This window comes from Brassica rapa, chromosome A04 (genome assembly GCF_000309985.2).
Source record: "Brassica rapa cultivar Chiifu-401-42 chromosome A04, CAAS_Brap_v3.01, whole genome shotgun sequence".
NCBI classification, from domain to species: domain Eukaryota; kingdom Viridiplantae; phylum Streptophyta; class Magnoliopsida; order Brassicales; family Brassicaceae; genus Brassica; species Brassica rapa.
Window position 1 is genome coordinate 10,188,274 of NC_024798.2, and position 23,209 is coordinate 10,211,482.

Consider the following 23,209-nt stretch of genomic DNA (forward strand, 5'->3'; position numbering starts at 1 on the left):
GGGAGCAATAACCAATGAGGAACCAAATTCCACCTGGCTCCTCCACGTCGACGGATCCTCATCCAAGCAAGGATCGGGTATCGGGATCCGTCTCACATCTCCAACGAGCGAGATCTTGGAACAATCGTTCAGGCTGGAATTCCATGCCTCAAACAACGAGGCCGAATACGAAGCATTAATCGCAGGGTTACGTTTGGCTCACGGCTTAAAAATACGTAATCTCCACGCCTACTGCGACTCCCAGTTAGTGGCCAGTCAATTCAGCGGAGAGTATGAAGCCAGAGACGAACGGATGGACGCGTACCTCAAACTGGTCCAAGGTCTAGCTCAAGACTTCGACTGTTTCGCCCTTACCCGGATCCCCCGTTCCGAGAATGTCCAGGCGGACGCCCTCGCGGCCTTAGCATCAAGTTCCGATCCAGGACTCAAAAGGGTAATTCCGGTCGAATTCATCGAACATCCAAGTATCGGACCACCAGTCGTTGTCAATCTCATAGAGGGTCAAGACAACGAGGAAGAAGAAATTACGATACCACCACCATCGGAGCAATCTGATTACGGCTGTTATACCCCATGGCTTCAGACGATTCGAGACTACATTATCGACGGGCAACTGCCCGCCGAAAAATGGGCAGCTCGCAAGATCCGAACACAGGCCGCACGCTACGTAACAGTGGACGGCGAAATCTACAAATGGAGATTCTCCGGACCACTCCTGACGTGCCTGGAAGGAGAAAAGGCAAGGAAAGTAATGGAGGAAATACATTCCGGCTCATGCGGCAACCATTCCGGCGGAAGATCACTAGCCGTGAAAATCAAACGCCACGGATACTATTGGCCAACAATGATCGGAGATTGCGAGAAATTCGCACGAAAATGCGAAAAATGCCAAAGGCATGCGCCAACTATCCGACAACCAGCCGAAGTTCTTTCCTCCATCACATCGCCTTATCCCTTTATGCGCTGGGCCATGGATATTGTCGGACTTCTGCATAATTCAAAGAAAAAGCGTTTCCTTCTAGTCCTTACCGATTTTTTCTCAAAATGGGTAGAGGCGGACTCGTACGCAAGTATAAAAGACGTCCAAGTCGAGAATTTCGTATGGAGAAACATCATCTGTAGGCATGGAGTTCCTTACGAAATCGTAACCGATAACGGGTCTCAATTCATTTCCACCCGATTCGAGGCATTCAGCGAAAAGTGGAAGATACGACTCAACAAGTCAACTCCCAGATATCCGCAGTGCAACGGACATGCTGAAACAATCAACAAGACCATTCTCGACGGACTGAAGAAACGTTTGGAGGCCAAAAAAGGTAGATGGGCCGACGAACTCGAGGGAGTCCTCTGGTCTCACCGTACCACCCCAAGGCGAGCAACGGGAGAAACTCCCTTCGCCCTGGTATACGGCACAGAGTGCATGATTCCCGCAGAAGTAGAATTTCCCGGTGTTCGAAGAAGGTTCTTACCTGAACGAGAGGAACTCAACAATGCTATGCTCTTGGATGACCTCGACCTCATTAACGAACGCCGGGATCGAGCGCTCATCCGAATTCAAAACTACCAGCACGCCGCTGCGAGATACTATAATTCCAACGTACGGAATCGTAGGTTCAATCAGGGAGATCTGGTCCTTCGCAAAGTCTTCCAAAACACCGCTGAACGAAACGCGGGAAAACTCAGAGCAAACTGGGAAGGTCCCTATAAAATCGAAAAAGTCGTCCGACCAGGTTCTTACGAAATAGCCAACATGCAGGGCATAAAAATCCCTAGAACCTGGAATGCGATGCATCTCAAAAAATACTATCACTAAACAAACCAACTCGCAATCACTGAACTACGAGACGGCTTGATCTCCGCAAGGAGTACGTAGGCAGTTTGCCGAAAGGCAAATTCAGCTGTCCCCCCTCATTAAAAAAGGGGGGGGGGAGTGGGTACGTATACTCGTATACTCCCAAAAAAATCGAAAAATTTCTTACCACACTTTTGGTGTTTTCAACTTATCAAAACATCCTCACCCGCGAAATCGCAACAAGGTCTTCGGAAATCAGTCGGCCGCTTGGGAGAATCAACCTTTAGCATCGCGAGACGTCGCAAAAGATGCCTCAAAGTTGGTTTCTTCCGAGCAAACGAAATCTCCGCAAAAAGACACATACATACACACATTAACATTTATTTTGCGCAAAATAATCAAAACAACGGCACACGCCACCAGGTCCGATGCTGATCACATCGAACTCACAAACGTCCTAAACAGACATAGACATCTCACGGAGATGACTCTCTTACATCTGACACAAGGATAATAGCGCTATAAAAGAAATCCGAAATTTTGGTCTAGCACTTCCGGTCTCCGGAGAGATGCTCGATTCATATCAAACAAGTCGTATAAGCCGAGAACTTTTCGCAGACTTTACATCGATACGAATCAGGAAGAAATCGCGACAGGAAAAACGATAGCCGGTTAGTCACCGCACAATCCTTAAACCAAAAGTAAACCTAGGTCTTGCCCTAAACCCAGCGCACTGGTCTCTAACATCTCAAAGGCATGATATCGAAAGATAAGAGATTCTTAAACCACGCCTCTATGTTTACGTTCGATACCTTCAGCACCCCCGCAGAGTTCACATCTCGCGGAAGAACTCTCGAAACAGGTCTCGAATAAAACATTCCACAATTGAAGAAGGGTATGAGACGACAACTCATCACCTTCCTCCCCACTATTCACAAATTCGTAAAAAGCGTTATCCGATTATCATATCATAAAGCCGCAGAGCGGCAGGGATTCAAAGCCACACACGGCCAGTCCCGAAATACAAACAAGGCCATTCAAGGCCGAAACATAAGAACATAAAAAAAAAATGTCTCGCAAGAGATCTAACCCAAGTCACCCTCAGAACTTACGCCCCCTCTTCACCCGCTGCCTCGTCCGAGCCTGGAGCCGCGTCGCTTCCATTCTCTCCGACCATCGGGTTTTTCCCCTCTGGGTCTTCTGAACACGTCGGAAGGAAGCACGCGGATTTCAGGTCGGCTAGGATGAGACCGAAATCCCCATCCTCGGCCGCCATATCTCCCTTGCAGCCGGACAGCCGGGCCTCTTCGGCCTCCAAGGTCGGGGGAGTCTCACTTTGGAACGACCGAACTACGGCCATCCCGCCCTCAATCGTCGCCAAAGCGAGATCCCTGCTCCAGATACACTCGAGGGAACCCAGGGAAGCAGAAATCCTCGCCAAGCGAGCTTGAAACTCCGCACGAAGAGCATCCGTAGCCTCTTGGATCCCGCGGCGCGCTAGTCCCGCGTCACTCTCGATCTGACGCTGGAGTCGGCGCACCTCCGAGGATTTGGCCTTCCTGGCCTTCTTTTCCTTGAGCAAGGAACTCGCCGTCTTCCCAAGGTCCCTCTCAAGCTCTCCTATCGCAACCTTGAGCTTCGACACTTTCGCAGAGTGAGAGTCCTCAACAGCCGTCAACATAGCCTCGGTTTCGGACCATCTGCCCTGAAGCTCCACCAACTCCCCGGAAAGGCGACTGGTCTCGGAACCACATTCGCTGATCATCCCATCGATCAACGATATGAACTGCGAACGGTAAAAATTCTTGAAACTAAGTCCGTGAAAAGAATGCACGAAAGACGATCGAGAATTCGAACAAGAAACAAACCTTTCCGCGAAGTCCCGATGCTAGGCTCAATCCACCTCGCTGCGAAGTCTCTCCATCACCGCTCTTGGCAAGTTTCCTTTTCCGACTCTTAGGCTGAGTAGCCAGGACAGCGCTAGGAGCACGCAATGCCAGGACGATTTCTTTTCTGGCTGGAGGCGGAGGCATAGAGTCAGCGGCTTTCTCTCTGTCCTCGACGAGGATCGGAGTCGTGAAGATCCCGCAGGAAGGGCTTGCGGGAGAAGAGCCGCGACGTCGGTCCCATGACACGGGGCAACGACTTGCGCGGAAGAAGACGGAAACTCGGAGCCAGTTTGAGCCAATCTTTTCTCGGCTTGGCGACGAACTAGTTTCTCTCGGAAAGAAAGATGACCGGCAACACAAGCCGGCGCTTCCGCCGGAGAAGTTGGAACCGGAGCCGGAGAAGTGGCCTCACCCATCTCGACGTCGGAATCCTTCTTATCACCTTGGGAGGAAGACATGTTGAGAGGAAAGTTATGAAACTAGAGAGGTTTTGAAGAAATGAAGAAGGGAAGGTGTGAAGAAAATGAATGACAAGAGCTCACTACTTATAGAAGTATGGGTTCGGAATGTCGTCTCGACAACTTTTTTCCGCGGAATTTTAAATGTAAATTTCGTCTAATACACTTAACCTTGTCGAAATCACCTATCCACCCGCTAGAGTCACGACTCTAAACGGGCTGGGGGGCTAACTGTTGGGGTCAAAAACGGTTACGACAAATTTAACATCCAAAACATCCGAGGAAGAAAGTGAGAATTTCTCCGAAGAGTACTTTTCGAAAAATAGACTCTTTCTTACGAAAAAGCTTTACGGAAGAAAGAATCGAGATGCCCGACGAAGGCTCGAAACAGGTCGCTACGTAGCAACCAAACCCGAGCCAAGCTCGGTCGCTACGTAGCGACCGAGCGATCGTCCCGCTCGGTCGCTACGTAGCGACCGAGCTCAGCCAAGCTCGGTCGCTACGTAGCGACCGAGCACTCGTCCCGCTCGGTCGCTACGTAGCGACCGAGCTCAGCCAAGCTCGGTCGCTACGTAGCGACCGAGCAATCGTCCCGCTCGGTCGCTACGTAGCGACCGAGCTCAAGCCAAAGCTCGGTCGCTACGTAGCGACCGAGCACTCGTCTCACTCGGTCGTTACGTAGCGATCGGGCTCGAGTCAAAGTTCGGTCGCTGTGTAGCGATTGAACCTTTCCGAACATCGATACGACACCAGTCCATGCATTCTCGTCAAACCTTCGAATGCTATCTCCCGAAGACCGTAGCAAGCTCAGTCCATGTTTCCCGATATTCTAATTCATCGATCAAACTTCGCGGATTATAAACCGCGGAAAACTCGTAGTAAACGTGTCGAGTCGGAAAACGGCCCAAAGGGACCTAAAACACGATTCGAAGCCCATCCTACGATCTTTCCTAACCAAAGGCCCGTGAACCACAGCATGGTTCACGCTTGGCCCACGAGGAAGGATAAATGTCAAGTTTCCGCGGATAAATACGGAAGTTTTGAAGATAATTGTGAAGATCGGGAAAAATGGAATATCTCCATTTTTATGCTATGACGGCTTAAGGGCAGAAGAGTAAAAGCGTAAACCGACCTTGGAGCTAGTATATAAGGAGTCCTAGGCGAGGAGCAAGGGAGAGAACTTTTTCAGAGCAAACTTAGCACTTAGAGCAATTTAGGCAATTTTCCGTTTTTGTTATTTCGAGCTGCGACTCAATTAGGTTTAGCCGTCTTAAGGTTGCTAGAACTAGGAATCTCGCCGACAGCTCTCGAGCCCAGGCTTATACCTTGTTGTAACGCTCATACGCAGATTCGGAATAAGATCTACTTTGCTCTCTCTTTTCGATTTATTATTTTTATCGTTGTTATTCTCGTGTTCTGATTGCTTGACGTGTGGTAATTAACAGATATCCGGGTCCTCTGGGAAACTAGGGTTTTCTTAGTTTCCTTATTTAAACGGAAATCGACAGTGTAAATTTCGGTTCCCACAAGGACAAAGCAACAAAGAGTGTGATAATGCAAGGAAACCGGGTTAAAGATCTGTACGTGCTGAAGGACGTGAGGTTTCAAGCTTTTTACTCAACACGTCAACAAGCAGCGAGTGATGGTGTGTGGCATAGAAGGCTTGGTCATACCAATATGGAGGTTCTTCAGCATCTTTCAAAGAGTTTAGCTATTGTAATGAATAAGACAAGCTCACGTCTCTGTTGTGATGCTTGTCATTTAGGAAAAAGTTCAAAGCTTCCCTTTGTAAACTCTGATTCTGTCTCTAGTCGTCCCTTGCAAAAGATTCACTCTAATTTGTGGGGGCCTAGTCCTGTTGTGTCATCTCAAGGATTCAAATATTATGTCATTTTTATAGATGATTATTCGAGATTCACCTGGTTTTATCCTCTCAAGCACAAGTCTGAGTTCTTTTCAGTGTTTATTCGGTTTCAAACAATGGTCGAAACTCAATATAGGCAGAGTATAGCTCAGTTTCAGTGTGATGGAGGAGGAGAATTTGTAAACCGGCAGTTTCTTCATCACTTACAGTCCAGAGGCATCAAGCAGCTTATCTCATGTCCACACACCCCTCAACAGAACGGTTTGGCAGAGAGGAAGCATAGACATATCACTGAGCTTGGAATCACAATGATGTATGACAGCAAAGTACCTCAACTGCTATGGGTTGAAGCTTTCTTTACTGCAACTTTCATCACCAATCTCTTACCATCTTCTGTCTTGGCTGAGAAACAAAGTCCCTTTGAAGTGTTAAATGGTCATGCTCCGGTTTACACATCGCTGATAGTATTTGGGTGCAAGTGTTACCCGTGTCTGCGGCCTTCATGAAGAACAAGTTAAATCCGAAGTCTCTTGTCTGTGTGTTTTTGGGTTACAATGAAAAATATAAAGGATATCGATGCTTCTATCCACCAACCGGGAAAGTTTTCATCTCTCGCCATGTTTTGTTTGATGAGAATCACTTTCCATTTGGAGATCTTTATAGTCAATTCCACAAGACTACAGATTCATCTTTGCTGAATTCATGGAGAAGTGTTAATCTGCAACAGTCTCCGTCTGAGACTGAAACTGAAGCTCTTGCTGAAGATCTTCCTACTCATGTAGTAAAGCAGGTGATTATTCCGCAAGCTCAGCTACCACAGAGTCCAGTTCAAGAGCAAAACGTTCAGGAGCAAAACGTCCCTGATGAGTCAGCCACTGAATCTTCCTCAGGTTCCTCAAGTTCTCAGTCTGATGATGACAATGACGTTGTGCAGCAAGTGGTTCCACCTATCCATACAATGACAACTCGGGCACGTGCTGGTATTATCAAACCCAATCCGAGATATGCAATGGTGACAGTGAAAGCAAGTCATTCTGAACCTAGAAGCCTAAAGGCTGCTTTACAAGATCCGGGATGGTATGGAGCAATGGAAGAAGAAGTCGACAATATGGTAGAAACAGAGACATTTGAGCTGGTTCCACCAGAAGAAAATCAACATCCAGTAGGCTGTGGCTGGGTTCACGAGGTTAAACTTAATGCCGATGGTTCTGTGTTGAAACTAAGATCTCGTCTGGTGGCTAGAGGTAATGAACAAGAGGAAGGTGTGGATTTTCTTGAAACGTTTAGTCCCGTTGTTCGAACAGCTACCATTAGAACTGTGTTGCATGTTGCTGTCACGAAGAAATGGATGATCAAACAGCTTGACGTCAAGAATGCATTTCTTCACGGTGATCTTAAAGAGTCAGTCTACATGATACAACCCCCCAGGTTTTGAAGATCAGACAAGACCAGACTATGTATGGAAACTAAAGAAGGCTATATACGGTTTGAAACAAGCTCCACGAGCTTGGTTTGACAAGTTCAGTAATTTTCTTCTTGAGTTTGGGTTTCAGTGTAGCTTCCCGGATCCTTCATTGTTCATTTATCATCAAGGAACCGATGTTCTTTATCTCCTTCTCTATGTGGATGACATGATCTTGACAGGGAATAATGAGACATTGTTGAAGACATTGATTGAGAAACTCAGTACTGTTTTTCGTATGAAGGATATGGGTTCAATTCACTACTTTCTGGGTATTCAGGTTCATCAATGTGATAATGGTCAGTTTCTGAATCAGTCCAAGTATGCACAAGATCTTCTCATAACTGCAGGCATGAGAGACTGTGCACCGATGCCAACTCCATTACCGATGAAGCTTGACAATCTTAAAGGCTCTGATGAACTCTTTGCTGAGCCTTCATACTTGACGAGGCCTGATCTTCAGTTCTCTGTAAATTATATTTGTCAGAAGATGCATCAGCCAAGTATCTCCGACTTTGCTCTGTTAAAAAGAATATTACGGTATGTGAAGGGCACCTTTGATATGGGAGTAAGCATTAAGGAGTCAACAACTTCAACACTGGTCTGTTACAGTGATTCGGATTGGGCAGGTTGCAAAGATACACGTCGCTCAACTGGAGTATTCTGCACAATGTTGGGATCCAATGTCATTTCATGGTCTGCTAAACGACATGACACTGTCTCCAAGTCTTCCACAGAGGCAGAATATAGGACGATGTCTGCAGCAACTTCTGAGATAGTATGGTTACAGCACTTACTGAAGATCATGGGGCTGCAACAACAGATCATTCCTCTGCTTCTATGTGACAATTTATCCGTAGTGTGCCTCACTGCCAATCCAATGTTTCACAAAAGAACAAAACATTTCGATGTGGACTATCATTATGTGAGAGAAAGGGTCGCAATGAAGGCAATGGAGGTGAAACACATCCCTGCAACTCTCCAAATGGCGGATATTTTTACAAAATCTTTGTCTCAGGAGTCGTTTTATAAGTGGAGAAGCAAACTTGGCGTTTTCGTGCCTCCCACGTCAAGTTTGAGGGGGAGTAAAGGCGGTATTGATATTGGGCCCTCGACTAAAGCCCAAACAGAGAAAAAGGAGAAGGCCGTTGGAAGTAGTCAGCCCAAGAACGCGACTCTGTCGTTTTCTGAGAAGCCAGTGAGCAAGCAAGTTTTACGTAAGCATTGTACGACCAAGCCAGCTCACTGTGTGGAGATAAAGAACAGCTTCGCGTGCTTGGACAGCTGTGCACTGGTGTGCTGAGGTTAACCTAATCTTGAGAGTAGTATATAAGAGTTGTAAAGAGAGAACTTGGCCGTTAAGTTGAAAGTGAATAAAAAGTTAAAGTTTTCTTCTTCTCTACGTCTTTGTTTCTTGCGATTCACATAAAACACAGTTTCGACGACAACAACATCTTCACAAACATATAAATCGAGAGAAATCACAAGAGAAAAAAATGGCCAAGGGTCGATAAGAGAGAGAGATCAGAAAACAACAACGGCATTGCCGGAAACGATCAGCCGTCGATTTTGAAACAAGAATTCTTTCTATTTATGTGCTGAATATTTAATTGGGCTTTTTGTCTGAGCCGTCGTTTTTTCTTCTCGCCCTCAAGTTGGTGTCGGTGAATGGCTTGGATCTGGCACGTGTAAGGAAATCTTGAATTATCTCAAATATCCTTTTTCTAAAAAGGAAAGACTCGTAAAAAAGGAAACAATGATTTTCAAAAACAATATCAGATATTAACTGTCAAAACGAGAATAAATATACACCCCAATAAAAAAGAATCACACACTGATTTTCAAGTTCTAACAAGAAGCTGGAGTGTTACCCAAGAAAAGTAATGTCGAGCCTCCCTTCGAAGAAACTTCTTGACGATCTCTACAGTCGATTTGTTGTGAACGGCCCCGAGGAAGATAAAAAGTCTATGAATCGACTCATGTTTCTTGTAGAGAGTGCTCACTGGTACTACGAAGATAACGTTGTCGAAAACGACCAAACCCTAAAGTCGCTGTCCTTTAGAGAGTTTACTCGTCTCTTATTCAATAACTCTGATCTGTTGAGACCTTACGTTGCATCCATAGATAAGATATTCAGAGACTTTGGTTATTACAAGTCTCGAATCCCTGTGGCTGGTGCGATTATCCTAGACGAGACATATGAACGTTGCTTGCTGGTCAAGGGATGGAAACAATCATCTAACTGGAGCTTTCCACGAGGGAAGAAGAATTCGAATGAAGAAGATGATGTTTGTGCTATACGAGAGGTCCTCGAGGAGACAGGGTTTGATGTCTCGAAGCTGCTTAAGAAAGAAGAATACATCGAGATTACATTCGGAGGAAAGAAGAGAGTGAGGCTTTACGTTGTGGTCGGTGTGAGAGATGATACAGCTTTTGCACCACTAACGAAGAAGGAGATCAGTCAAATCTCATGGTTTCGGCTTGATGGGCTTGAAAGTGGATTCGCTGGTCTCAAGTTGTTTGAGGTTGCACCTTTTCTAGCATCCTTGAAGTCGTGGATATCAAAGCACATGTCTCCTCTCAGCATTGACAAGCACCTTAAACCACCACTCTGCGTGTGGACTACAACAAGGAAGACAACGACAAAGATAACAATAACATCAACGGAAAGAAGATGCAATGTAAAACCTTGGAAACAGTCTCTAAAGGTCAACAAGTCAGCAATCTTGCAGGCCTTGGGAATTTGTTCTTGAGTAGAGTCAGTAATATGGTGTGGTCGGATTGTAGAGCAAAATAGTACTTTTCTATTTGGTTTGTTGTACATGATTATATTGTATATCCACTAGTAAATGAAACCAAGCGGTATTCTTTATTTTCAAAGACTTTTTTCTTATTAATTTCAGAGCAAGCAACTTATTGATAGCAATGAACTTGATCAAAGCTTAAAAAACTGAAAATAAGAACACAGATACTTTTTTTGGGCAATTGATATTGCCTCTTTTTGGCTTTCTCATTGATTTATAAAGAAATGAAACAGAGGTTGGAATCATTGATTCCTAAAATACTGGAAGTGGAAAAGTGGGAGTTAAGACCATCTCCATCCATTAGAATCCATTAGAGGGGTTTTTGCCAAAACTAACCCACAACTTGATTTTAATTCCAAACCTATACCCAAACTTGAATCAAATGCAAAACTAACCTAAAAGCCTAGTGAAATTACAGCTCAGCCCCTTGTGACCAAACAAAAAAACAGAAGCCATTTTTACGAATATAGCCCCAGTAAATCGTCTGAGTCGTCTGAGATGTTGGAAGTCGTCTGGACGACTGAAGTGTAAGTCGTCTGGTACTAGTTTATTTTAAAAATAATTTATAAATCTTGTAAAAAAATATTTTGATGCGTAAAAAATAAAAAATCAAGTAATTATAAACAGTTTTAACTGATATAAATTAAGATATGATAAAATTGATTTGTTTTGAAGATAGATGAAAGGAAGTAGTGAATCATGAAATACTTTGGTTTAGGAGTTTGGCAAACATATGTTGTAGTATTGTATGTATTGTTAGGGTTAGATTTTGGAAAACTAAAATGTTTTTTTCAAAAATTAGTTTTCACCTATATGTGTTTATTTCTGTGTATAGTAAACACTTTTCAAGTTTGATTTGGTTTTATGAAGTGTTTAATTAGATAATTAAGTTTAGGGGTTATGTTTAGGGTGTGGACGACTTATATTTCAGTCGTCTGTTGAATAATTTACCCGGACGACGTATATTTCAGTCGTCCACATCGTACCGAACCTTATATTTTACCAATGTACGTTTTAACCTAACCGGATCATTTTACTCAGACGACTTACATTTCAGTCGTCTGGTGAAGAAATTAAAACAGACGACTTACATGTAAGTCGTCCAAATATTCCCGCCTAAATTTTTTTAAAAAAATCATTTTCCCGTTTAAATAATTTAAACCAGACGACTTACTTGTAAGTCGTCTGGAAAGTCTTCTATTTTAGTTTCCCGCTAAAAATATTTAATTTCCCGCTAAAATATTAAACTCTTCTGGACGACTTACATGTAAGTCGTCTGTTTTAATTTCTTCACCAGACGACTGAAATGTAAGTCGTCCAGGAAGTCGTCTGAGTCAAAAATATTTAACCTAATTGGATTTTTTGTCTCCCTATATAAAGAAAAATTTACACATTCTCTCTCCTCCTCTCAAATGGCTGCAACAAAAATGTAATGTTCATCATTCTAAAACTCTCCAACCTCTCTCTAATCTCTTTGACTTGAAAACACCAAACTTTATATGAATTTTTCAGTTTTGTCTCATGTATTTCTTACTAATCTATCTCTTTTGCAGGTTTTTAATCAAATGGTACTCATCTTCCACTAATTTAGAGGTAGATCTATTAATTTTAGATATGTATTTTTGTGTGTTCTATAAATATAGATTTATCTAATCTTCCACTCATTTTCTCTATTTTTAGGTCATTTGAACATTTTTGGATATGCAGGTTTTTCAGATCTGGATTTGATGTGCAGGTTTTTCAGATCTGGAAGACTTCTGGGACGACTTAACTGTTAGTCGTGTGGAAGTCGTCGTCGTCTGGACTTCTTGGAAGTCTTCTGACAAAGTCATCTGGACTTCCAGGAAGTCGTCTGGACTTCCAGGAAGTCGTCTGGACTTCTAGGAAGTCGTCTGGATTTTTCTGAGCGTTTTGGTAAGTTCTTATGTCTGATTTTTCTTCATTTGGTAACTGCTTGTTGTATAAAGTTCTTACTTTTTTTCCAAACTAAAACTCTCCAAACCCACTCTAATCTCTTTGACTTAAAAACACCAAACTTTATATGAATTTTTCAATTTTGTCTCATGTCTTTCTTACTAATCTTTTCTTTTTTGCAGGTTTTTAACTAGATGGTACTCATCTTCCACTAATTTAAAGGTAGATCTATTATTTTTAGATATGTATTTTTGTGTGTTCGTTAAAGGTAGATTTATCTAATCTTCCACTCATTTTTTCTGTTTTTAAGCCATTTGAACGTTTTTGAATATGCAGGTTTTTCAGATCTGGATTTAATATGCAGGTTTTTCAGATCTGGAAGACTTCTGGGACGACTTACTTGTTAGTCGTCTGGAAGTCGTCTGGAAGTCGTCTGGACTTCCTAAAAGTCGTCTGGACTTCCTGTAAAGTCGTCTGGAAGTCGTCTGAACTTCCTAAAAGTCTTCTGACAAAGTCGTCTAAACTTCCTGGAAGTCGTCTGAACTTCCTGGAAGTCGTCTGGACTTCTTAGAAGTCGTCTGGACTTCTTAGAAGTCGTACTCAAGTGGAATCCAAGCTTGTCTTTGTAGATGAATGATCTATAATAGTTTTGTTTGTGGTCTGTTTTGTGAATTGCATGTATACTCTTTTAGTTGTGAATTTTTTGTAAAATCAGTAATAATGTTTTCCAAGATGTATTAAATGTGCTAACAATGTGTTTACACATTTACAAATCAATGAAATAATAGACTTCAGTAGCCTTTTTCTTATCTTTGGATCTCTCATATGCAATAATAAACTCCAATGGCCTTTTTCTCATCTTAATAAACAAGAATGTTGGTAGCTTCATATTGATACAATATTTTAAGAAGCATTTTAACCCTTCTTCCAACTCATAACAATAGTCATCATTATTGTCTATAACAATAATACTTAAGAGATGAAAACAAAAAATAGTAACTAGTCAAAGCATATCATATTTTTTATAAGTTTGCATTGAAAAACTTAGTCAAATTTAGTAAAACTAAGGGAGAGAACATATTTTGTAAATATGAGTTTTACATATCTTGAAGTTACTTATCACTCTTAAAAATACAAGTTATTCAAAAACTAACGTAGAAGACTTAAAAACTTGTGGAGAAGACGCGGACGACTTCAATCTAAGTTGTCTAGACGACTAAACTATATGTTGTCTGGTCAACGCAGAGGTTATTTTTGCAATTGACTTTGAAATCTGTTATTTCGGACGACTGAAAGTTAAGTCGTCTACTATTGTTTGGTTAAAAAAAAACTCCAAAAAAGCTAGACGACTTACATTTCAGTCGTCAGAGGTTAGTTTTGCATTTGACTGGATTATTTCAGAAGTTTGACTCTTTGGACGACTTACATTTCAGTCGTCTAGTGAAAATTAAAATAATAATATTTTTTTAAAAGTAGACGACTTACAGTTAAGTCGTCATAGGTTAGTTTTGCAATTGAAAAAAAAAACTTCAAGATTTAATTATATACAGACGACTTATAATTCAGTCGTCCACGAGACGACTGAAATGTAAGTCGTCCAGGATTTACGAGGTTTGACCAGAATCTCGGAAAAAAGTCCTGGACGACTTACAATTAAGTCGTCTGGTGGACTTAATTGTAAGTCGTCTGTGTATAATTAAATCTTGAAGTTTTTTTTTCAATTGCAAAACTAACCTATGACTACTTAATTGTAAGTCGTTTACTTTAAAAAAAATATTATTATTTTAATTTTCGCCAGACGACTGAAATGTAAGTCGTCTGGGGAAGTCAAACTTCTGAAATTATCCAGTCAAATGCAAAACTAACCTATGACGACTGAAATGTAAGTCGTCTAGGTTCTTTGGAATTTTTTTTGAAACCAAACAATAGTAGACGACTTAACTTTCAGTCGTCTCATGTTACAGATTTCAAAGTCAATTGCAAAAATAACCTCTGCGTTGACCAGACGACTTCCAGGTAAGTCGTCTACAGCCAGACGACTTTCAGGTAAGTCGTCTACAGCCAGACGACTTCCCAAGTAAGTCGTCTGACGAACAGATCTGGAAAAAAATTCGATGTCATACCTTAAATTGGTGAGATAAGTTCCTTAGCATACATAAGGCTTCTCCAAGCACACAGAATCACAAACGAAAGTCACCCACCCATAATCGTTAGCTTCTATGACTCTATGAACCATAAAAATTTTAGAATCAAAATCTTGGGTTTTTTTAGCTCATTGTGGAGAGAAAGTGAGAGATATGTTGTGTTTAATTCACAAGAATGGAAAAAGAAGAAGGGTAAATCGATTTTGGGAGCATTAAGAGCTTCAAATTGGTTGTTCATGGTGGTTGTGGTATTGATGACAATGGCAATCTTGTAATTACTTGAAGATGATGAGGGTGAGAGAGTAAAAATGTCATTTTCGAAAAAAAAAAAAAAATTGATGGCATTTTCGTAAATTATATGAACTTGTGGGGTGAATAGGGCAAAACCAATTTTCAAAAAAAAGGAGGTTAGTTTTGTGTTTGACTTTAAGTTGTAGGTCAATTTTGCAAAAACCCCTCCATTAGAGATCCTAATGATTAAATTAAGAATATATAATGTGATTTGACAAGTTTAAAACTTTAGTCAGTGGAAATAATTTTTTCCTCTTTCATTCATTGGGAGAACTCCTATGGGATTCTTAAATATTTTTTTTAAGTAGAATTATTTATTTAAAATAAAAGCATATATAAAAATTTGAAAGGAAATTACATAAAAGAATATTAAAATTTACAAATACTTCGGTTTGATTCCGGTTGTACGAAAACTGATACATCAAACTGAGTGTACCCATCTCGCTCGTTTTCTACGATCGAAATTATTAGAAGAAGAAAATGAGATACAATTATTCAGGCTAGACAAATAACAGCACATCTCCGATCTCATAATAACAACTAGATCAACAATAGTTTCATATCTTCATATCTCCCCAACCACATAGTACACTGTTATATAGTCTGTCTCCAACCTTTTTAGCTGTCCTTAGCTTCCTAATCCTAATCCCACCTACTGTCATTTGCTATTATACTCTAAACATCCACAATGAATCTAAACAAAAGCTTCAGAGTACTATCTTTACCTTCCTCGAACCCGGGTGTATCAGTATCAGGAGGAAAAACAAGAGCAACATGAAAATCATCAGCAACAACTTCTTGCTGCAGTGACTGCGCTAAACCTTGAAGCCCAAACTTACTCGCTGAATAAGCAGCATAACCATAAACACCCCCTACACAATAACAAAGCAAACACCTTTCAATTATACAACTTAAAATAAAAATCTAATCTTTTTAAATCGCGAGAGACAAACCTGACCAGCCTGAGATGAACTAAAGAGATCGAACCAGGCCCACGACCTTTCCTCGCCTTCATCCCCGGCAACGCAGCCTTAATCACATTAAAGCTCCCAACGAGATTAACCTCAATCGTGAACTTAACATCCTCCAAGCTATGCTTCTCAAGCTCCCTCGCCGTAAAGACACCTTGATTGACGATCAACACATCGATCGGACCCGATTCTCTTCTAAACAGTATCACGGCGAAGACCGATTGGCGAATAGCCAGCGGTGAAGAGCGATTGGCGAATAGCCAGCGGCGATGCGCGGTGGGGAGGAGACATCGAAGAAGAGAGAAACGGTTGGAATACGAAAGAGAAGAGAAGAGAAGAGGTCACCTTTTCTCAAGCCAATATGCATCTGCCACGTATGGGGTTTTTACTGATTCTTCTGTCTTTTATTTCATTTTTCATTTATTTTTGCCCCTTTTTTTCGTTTAGAACCCCTCGGTACAACTACTGATGGACCTGCTCTAAGGTTCCTAAACTATAGGATAACTTAGTCTCCCTTATTAACAACTAAAGGCATGGTTCAAACGCAGCATTGCGTGAGTTTGCGGATACGGGTAGTTGCGGTTTATAGCAGTTTAAAGAGATTTGTATGATTGGTTCTACGGTTAGAAAATTGGTGCGTTTGCGGGATACTTACGGTTGGTCAACTATCAAATGCAGCAGCAGTTAAATAATAAATTATCAATATTTATATTTTATATAATTATAAAATATCAAAAATCATAATATCATAATAAATATAAAAATTATATTTAAAAAGTTATAGTTTAAATTTTTTTTTAAAATTTAAAATTACAGAAAATATTTTAGTATATTTATAATTCCAATTTAAAATTTTATTTTTATTTTTATTTTTGTATTTATATTATTATTTTTTTTAAAAAGAAAAAATAAATTATCCTCCCGCAACCGTAAACGCTAGATAAAACCAGCTTTTGAATTTATGAGATTTAGAACGGTTTGAAGCGATTTAGAACGGTTTGAGTGATTATTGCAAAACGCCAACAACCGCTACCAACCACAAAAGCTGCGTTTGCCCATCCGGACCCGGAGCTTGCAACACCTCTGATCCTAGGAAGTCCCAAGAAGCTTTATAGAAGGCGGAAGTTAACCCATCCGGACCCGAAGCCTTATTGGTTTGAGCTTGAGTAGTGTCTTTGTGATCTCTTCGGGAGATGGAGTGGAGACCATTTGAGCAGCCTGGGATTCCGAGCAAAGGAACGATGACAGCGAGTGAAACTAAATGGGGGGTGATGTTTCAGTGAAGGGCAGTACTCGGGGACCCAAGATGCGTTGAAAGTGACCAACATCATGACTACTCATTTCCAGGGGATCAACTATCAGAACACCAGAGGCCAGTGAAAATGAACGTATCGTGTTGAAGTTGAGATGTGTATGTACGATTCTGAAGAAGTAAGTAGTGTTTTGGTCACCCTCTTTTAGCCAATTAATCCGAGACCGCTGCCTAAAATACATCTCCTCTATTTTACGTAGGAAGATCCACTTCTAGAGGGCTAATTTATCTTGCTCAAAGAGCTCCGAAGTTGGTGTAGTTAGTACTTGTCCCTGCACAAGTTGCAATAAACAGTTAGCCTCCCCAACTCTTTTCTGAATATCTGAGAAATTGTCTTTATTTAGTGAGTTTAAAACACTCTTTATTTGTTTTTGTTTCCAAAACAGACTAGTGAGGTTCGAGACAATGCTTCCGGCGCAAGACCAAGTTTCAGAGACCACACAGTGAAACTCAGGGTGAAGGGTTAGGTAGTTGAAGAACTTAAATGGTCTGGTTCCAGAGGAGGGGATTGTAAAGGAGAGGTCAGTGATGCATGGGGAGTGGTCTGAGAAAAAGGTTGGGAGGAAGAAGGAGGTGCAGTTTGGGAACAGGTTCAGGACATGGTTGTTAATCAGTAGGCAGTCCAATTTCTTGGCTATAGGATCATCAGGCTGGCGATTTGACCAAGTAAAGAGAGGACCTTGGAATCTCATGTCAAATAACTCCATTTGAAGAAGGCAATCCTTCAGCTCAACCATCCTAGCAGTGAAGCTATTGACAGAGGCAATGGAGTGCTCATCATAGTGAATGATTTGGTTCAAGTCACCTCCTAACATCCATGGGACAGTTGAGAGTACATAGGTGTGATGGAGGTTTAATAGTTCAACCCAAAGGTCGGCCCTCTCTGTACTTTCATTCGATGCATAAATAGCAGTGTAGACAAAGAGGCTGGAGCTTGGAATTTTGACTTCACAAGTAAGGGTTTGGCGAGACTGACATAAAATATTTACAGAAACAGAGTCCTTCCAGATCACCACAATGCGACCATCTTCATCAGACAAGTGGTTGGAGGTATAGTTCCATCCTCTACAGACTTTATTCATTAGGTAGTTTAGGTTATGATCTTTGATATGGGTTTCCAAAATAGAATCAAAAATTGGCTGCTGACAAGCTAACCATTGAGAAATAGGTATGTGCTTGTCCGGGTCATTTAGGCCACAAACATTCCAAAAAAGAGTTTTCCACTCATTGGGAAATGTTTTCGTCCTCTTCAGGTTGAAGAAGACATATGGGATCTAATGGAGAAAAAGGGTTAAAAGTGGATAAAGAGGAGGGGGAATGAGGTTCAGAGTAGGACACATGTTTAGGGCCAAAATAGGTAAAAAAAGAGAGCTGGGCAGTGAAAGAGGAGAAAGCCTCAAGGCTGGGGTTGGAACGAGAACGCTTCAGGGATGGTTTAGGGTCAGAGCTTGGGGATGAGACAAAAGGGGGGTTTGAATTTACTGGTGACTTAAGTTTTGGCGGGACAATGAGTGGGTTAGTGGCTTTTTGAAGGTTGAAGAATGTTTAAAGGTTTAAAGGGATGAACCAAATTTAAAGGGATTCACATGAAGCTTTACAGAAGGCGCAGGGAGGTTTAAGGAAAGGGGTGGAGCAGAGAGAGGCAGGACGCTGAGAGGGCATGGGGGTCAACATGATCAACTGGAACATCACCAGAACGCTCCACCTCCATACTGTCAGAGCAAGAAGCAGTTTCTTTGTTTAACTCCCTACTGGAAGAAGCTACTTCCTTGGTGGAAGGAGCAGTATTTCTAGACTTTTTAGGAGTTTTGCTAGCATGTTTAGTAGAAGTTTTGCTAGCTTGTTTGGTAGGAGGAGGGAGTTGGAGACAGTTTTTCGCTATGTGGCCTAACTCTTTGCAGTGAGAACAGGTAGGGGGTAACCAGGGATAAGATACCATGACTTCAACAACTTCTCCACTTTGACGTTGGAACTCAACAACAGAAGGCAGAGGTTTTGTCAGATCAACCGCCACTTTGACGTGTGAAAGGGTTAAGCTGACGAGGTTCTTTGTGAATTCGTCCGTCTCCTTGAGATCACCAACAAGTCCTGCGACCAGACTCAATCCTTCCTCATGGCAAATATCGAGAGGAACTCCTGTTAAGTGGGCCCAAATTTGAATTGACTTGAGAGGAGGAGAGGTGAAGGATGCTTTCGAAGACCATTGTACAGCATGAAACATAGAGTCTCCTATGTACCAAACAGTCTTCTTAAGTATTTTCTGTTTCAAGTAAGCAGAGGGGATGCACACCAGCATAGAGTAAGAGAGTGGATTGGTATGTATTTCTACCCTCTTTCCTTTGCCCCACATGTGATTGAGAACGCTCTGAATCTGATTGAATGGGGGAGGTTTTCCATTAAAAGTAGTATATGATGAAATCTTTATGCAGTTCCTCTCCCTTCTGGAAGACACTATCAGGAATCAAGACACGAGGTCTGCCAGATTCTGCGATGGTTAGAAGAGCCGACGAAGAGTTTTGTCTTCAGATCGATGGATTTTTTCGACCAGGGACAAAACAGGAGGGTTAACAGGTTGGGGAGGGTTTGAGGTGGGGATAACAGGAGGGTTTGCAGGGGTTGAGGTTTTGAGGGTTTAGGAGGCACAGCAGGAACGGGAGTTGGGAGGATAGGGTTAAGGTCCACACTAGGAGGAGGCAAAGTAATAGGGACATGACCAAAACTGAATGATGCTCTGTTATTTTGAATGGGAGAGAAGAGCTTCAGAGGAATAACTTTAAAGTTATCAAGGTTGGATTTACCAGACTTCTCAGAGCTAACTGTAAGAGGCAGTGTTGCAAGAGGAGCGGTCAACGGTGCAGCTGGACTGGGTTGACTAACTGCAATAGGAGAAGAGGAAGAAGAGGACAAAGAAGAAGTCGATGCTACGGCCTTGGATAACTTGGTAGTTTGTAGTTCTCGACGGGTGAGAGGAGGGGAGTTGACAAGAGGAGGGAAGTTGGGGTCAGGAGGGTCGGGATGGATAGGGGGATGAGGGTTTGACTTTTACTGGCGGTGAGAAGCGGAGGTCTTGTGGTAGAAGCATCGTTGCTAGGGAACTAGGGATTCGCCATTTGGAACCGGATCTAAGAGGATAAGATTTACTTTTTTAATTTGAGCAAATCCAAAAAGTCAAATGAATCTGGTCTTAAACAGAAGTACTAGCAGTTGTTTCAGTGATATCCTCCAGCTTCAGTTAAAAGATAAACTTACTTACTCTGTCTATATACAAGTTTGTTGCTACCCTTGGTGTCAATTTTTGTCTCCCATTCTGACTTTGTCGCAAACAATCTGAATTACAAAGGTGATTTGCGGAGGCAATGCTTGTATTGGAGTTAAATCTAATGCTAAGCCCATGATGTTATATACTGGTCAACATGAGTTCAATGTAAGTTTATAAATGGATCTGGTCAACATGAGTCCAAAGGTAGAAAGAAAGTAGCTTATATATATGTTTTTGGATTATCTCAAATATCCTTTTTTCTAAAAAGGAAAGACTCGTAAAAAAGGAAAAAGTGATTTCTTAATAGTATCAGATATTACCGTTGTTAAAAATATATTAGATATTACCGGTCAAAACGAGTATAAATATATATCCAAAGAGCACTCGTACTATCTCATACAACAACAAAAAAATAATCCCACGCTGCTTTTCGAGTTCTAACAAGACGCTGGGGTGTTTCGCAAGAAAAATAATATGTCGAGCCTCCCGTCGAAGAAAAGTCTTGACGATCTCTACACTCGATTTGTTGTGAACGGCCCCGAGGAAGAAAAACAGTCTATGAATCGACTAATGTTTCTTGTAGAGAGTGCTCACTGGTACTACGAAGATAACGTTGTCGAAAACGACAAAACCCTAAAGTCGCTGTCCTTTGGAGAGTTTACTCGTCTCTTATTCAACAACTCCGATGTGTTGAGACCTCACGTTGCAAACATGGATAAGATATTCAGAGACTTTGGTTATTACAAGTCTCGAATCCCGGTCGCTGGTGCGATTATATTGGACGAGACATGCGAGCGTTGCTTGCTGGTCAAGGGATGGAAAAAATCATCGAACTGGAGCTTTCCACGAGGGAAGAAGAATACGAACGAAGAAGATGATGTTTGTGCTATACGAGAGGTCCTCGAGGAGACAGGGTTTGATGTCTCGAAGCTGCTTAAGAAAGAAGAATACATCGAGATTACATTCCAAGGAAAGAAGAGAGTGAGGCTTTACGTTGTGGTCGGTGTGAGAGATGATACAGCTTTTGCACCGCTAACGAAGAAGGAGATTAGTCAAATCTCATGGTTTCGGCTTGATGGGCTTGAAAGTGGATTCGCTGGTCTCAAGTTGTTTGAGGTTGCACCTTTTCTAGCATCCTTGAAGTCGTGGATATCAAAGCACATGTCTCCTCTGAGCATTGACAAGCACCTTAAACCACCACTCTGCGTGTGGACTACAACAAGGAAGACAAGGACAAAAATAACAGTAACATCAACGGAAAGAAGATGCAATGTAAAACCTTGGAAACAGTCTCTAAAGGTCAACAAGTCAGCAATCTTGCAGGCCTTGGGAATTTGTTCTTGAGTAGAGTCAGTCAAAGGGTGTGGTCGGATTGTAGAGCAAAATAGTACATGATATCTACTTTTCCTATTTGGTTTGTTGTACATGATTATATTGTATATCCAGTAGTAAATGAAACCAAGCTTTATTCTTTATTTTTAAAGACGTTTTTCTTATTAATTTCAGAGCAAGTAACAGAAATATACATACAAACTATAATATAGATGCTTCTATGGAGAATAAAACTTAGTTATGTACAATCAAAGACCTTTTATCTTCATTGCGTGGAGCAAAGCTAGCTTAAAAGAGAAACGAACTTACTGTGTCTATACAAGTTTGTTGTTGCTACCTTTTAGTGTATAACTTTTTCGCAGACAATCTGAATTACAAAGGCGATCCGCAGAGGCAAATATGACGGGTTAATGTACATTGTACATATTTCATGCTCAGAATAGGATATGATGCAATGCTTGTTTTGGAGTTAATTCTAATGCGGTTTTGAAGTATACTCTTGATGCTAAGCCCATGATGCTATATACTAAAAACGGTGAAGGTGGGATACGTTGGTGAAGGTACTAGAATTTGTTTTAGAAAACTAAAAATCTGGCAGATTCAGGTTTCGAACCTATGACCCTTGCGTTTATTAGCACGACGCACTAACAATCTGAGCTAATATTCAGGTTTCGAACCTATGAACCTATGATTAAAAGAAACTCTCCAAGGGAAGGAACTACTCTAGTGATAAGTCCCACAAAGGTAGTATCATCAAACTTAACTCAAACAGAACATCTAAAACCTTCTTTGTGAGAAAGATGTTAACTGTCTTCTTCAATGATCTCACAGATAAGAAAGACAGAGATTCAAAGAAGGAAAGAAGCAAAAAGAGAAGGTGCTTAACCGATAACCTTAAAACAGATGGTGCCATGTCTTTTATAGCTTTTATTAACATTAACCATGTTGAGTTTGCAGCATTATTCATCCTCAGAGTCTTCATCTAGCAGCGATGAAGAAGAATCTAGAAAGTCAAGATCGAGTTCTAAAAGATCAAAGAAAGAGAAGAAGCACAAGTCCAGCAGAGACAAACACTCTAGCAAAAACTAAAGAGGAAACCGATGGCCCTGTACCACTCTCTAGATTCTTTGGCAATCCAAAGAGTTGAACAAACATGCAAAAAAAAACCACTGCAAGAGTTATTGAATATCTTCCTCAATCAAAATACTCAAATTAGGATATTGTTTGTTTTCTTCGTTGTTGCAATGTATTATTATTATTTGTTGGATTGAAAGTTAATAATAATTCCCACATAATCATTATTTTTTCTTTCTTTAGTTTATTTAGGTAAATATTATATAATCTTACAATACCAAATATGGTTTATTTAGGATATCTAGAACAATATCTTAACACATAAGGTATATAATTTACTATACAATGAACTTAAATTTAGTTTGCAAGTCTATCAGATGCAAAATTTGGAAGGTTAATATACCCTTCTTTTTAGAGAATAAAATATTATATTATTTCCTTTAAAATATTTTTTTTTCCTTTTCCTATAGACTTGCATTTCTTTTGGTAATTATATGATTCTTATTACAGCTGCTACCAAAATAAACTACAACAAATTTCTGTGACTCAAATGGTTACATCTTTTCATATATCCTGAAAATACATTGTTAATTAATAGCAAAAAAGGCAGTCCAGTAATCCAACGATGATCATTCCACTGCAT

At 41.1% G+C, this 23,209-nt stretch overlaps 5 protein-coding genes across 5 annotated transcripts; 2 read left to right on the top strand and 3 right to left on the bottom strand.

Moving 5' to 3' along the window:
* The first annotated feature begins 9,112 nt into the window (after window positions 1-9,112).
* LOC117133486 (mRNA-decapping enzyme subunit 2-like) lies at window positions 9,113-10,362 on the top strand. Its single transcript, XM_033289817.1, has one exon. It carries the CDS (start codon window positions 9,349-9,351, stop codon window positions 10,216-10,218), a length of 870 nt encoding a protein of 289 aa, XP_033145708.1. The 5' UTR covers window positions 9,113-9,348; the 3' UTR covers window positions 10,219-10,362.
* Window positions 10,363-15,293: 4,931 nt separating this feature from the next.
* Window positions 15,294-15,880, bottom strand: LOC117133340 (3-dehydrosphinganine reductase TSC10A-like). The gene is made up of 3 exons (XM_033289340.1): window positions 15,808-15,880; window positions 15,606-15,743; window positions 15,294-15,490 (listed from the first exon to the last, which is right to left on the bottom strand). Exons 1-3 carry the CDS (start codon window positions 15,878-15,880, stop codon window positions 15,294-15,296), a joined length of 408 nt encoding a protein of 135 aa, XP_033145231.1.
* Window positions 15,881-16,487: 607 nt separating this feature from the next.
* On the bottom strand, window positions 16,488-18,031 carry LOC117133488. Its single transcript, XM_033289822.1, has 2 exons — window positions 17,283-18,031; window positions 16,488-17,194 (listed from the first exon to the last, which is right to left on the bottom strand). Exons 1-2 carry the CDS (start codon window positions 17,981-17,983, stop codon window positions 17,161-17,163), a joined length of 735 nt encoding a protein of 244 aa, XP_033145713.1. The 5' UTR covers window positions 17,984-18,031; the 3' UTR covers window positions 16,488-17,160.
* A 485-nt stretch (window positions 18,032-18,516) lies between these two features.
* LOC117133341 lies at window positions 18,517-19,251 on the bottom strand. Its single transcript, XM_033289341.1, has one exon. It carries the CDS (start codon window positions 19,249-19,251, stop codon window positions 18,517-18,519), a length of 735 nt encoding a protein of 244 aa, XP_033145232.1.
* A 1,215-nt stretch (window positions 19,252-20,466) lies between these two features.
* Window positions 20,467-22,787, top strand: LOC117133485 (mRNA-decapping enzyme subunit 2-like). The gene has a single exon (XM_033289816.1). It carries the CDS (start codon window positions 20,635-20,637, stop codon window positions 21,502-21,504), a length of 870 nt encoding a protein of 289 aa, XP_033145707.1. The 5' UTR covers window positions 20,467-20,634; the 3' UTR covers window positions 21,505-22,787.
* The last annotated feature ends 422 nt before the right edge of the window (window positions 22,788-23,209 follow it).

Bases quoted from the DNA above. Each gene is read 5' to 3' on its own strand.
- LOC117133485 (XM_033289816.1), top strand. From the start codon at position 20,635: ATGTCGAGCCTCCCGTCGAAGAAAAGTCTTGACGATCTCTACACTCGA.
- LOC117133486 (XM_033289817.1), top strand. From the start codon at position 9,349: ATGTCGAGCCTCCCTTCGAAGAAACTTCTTGACGATCTCTACAGTCGA.
- LOC117133341 (XM_033289341.1), bottom strand. From the start codon at position 19,251: ATGTGGGGCAAAGGAAAGAGGGTAGAAATACATACCAATCCACTCTCT.
- LOC117133340 (XM_033289340.1), bottom strand. From the start codon at position 15,880: ATGTCTCCTCCCCACCGCGCATCGCCGCTGGCTATTCGCCAATCGCTC. The intron at 15,744-15,807 runs GTCTTCGCCGTG...TCGTCAATCAAG, and splicing joins CGCTGGCTATTCGCCAATCG to GTGTCTTTACGGCGAGGGAG. The intron at 15,491-15,605 runs GTTCGATCTCTT...GTTATTGTGTAG, and splicing joins GAGGAAAGGTCGTGGGCCTG to GGGGTGTTTATGGTTATGCT.
- LOC117133488 (XM_033289822.1), bottom strand. From the start codon at position 17,983: ATGAATAAAGTCTGTAGAGGATGGAACTATACCTCCAACCACTTGTCT. The intron at 17,195-17,282 runs TTGGAAACAAAA...GGGGAGGCTAAC, and splicing joins TCGAACCTCACTAGTCTGTT to TGTTTATTGCAACTTGTGCA.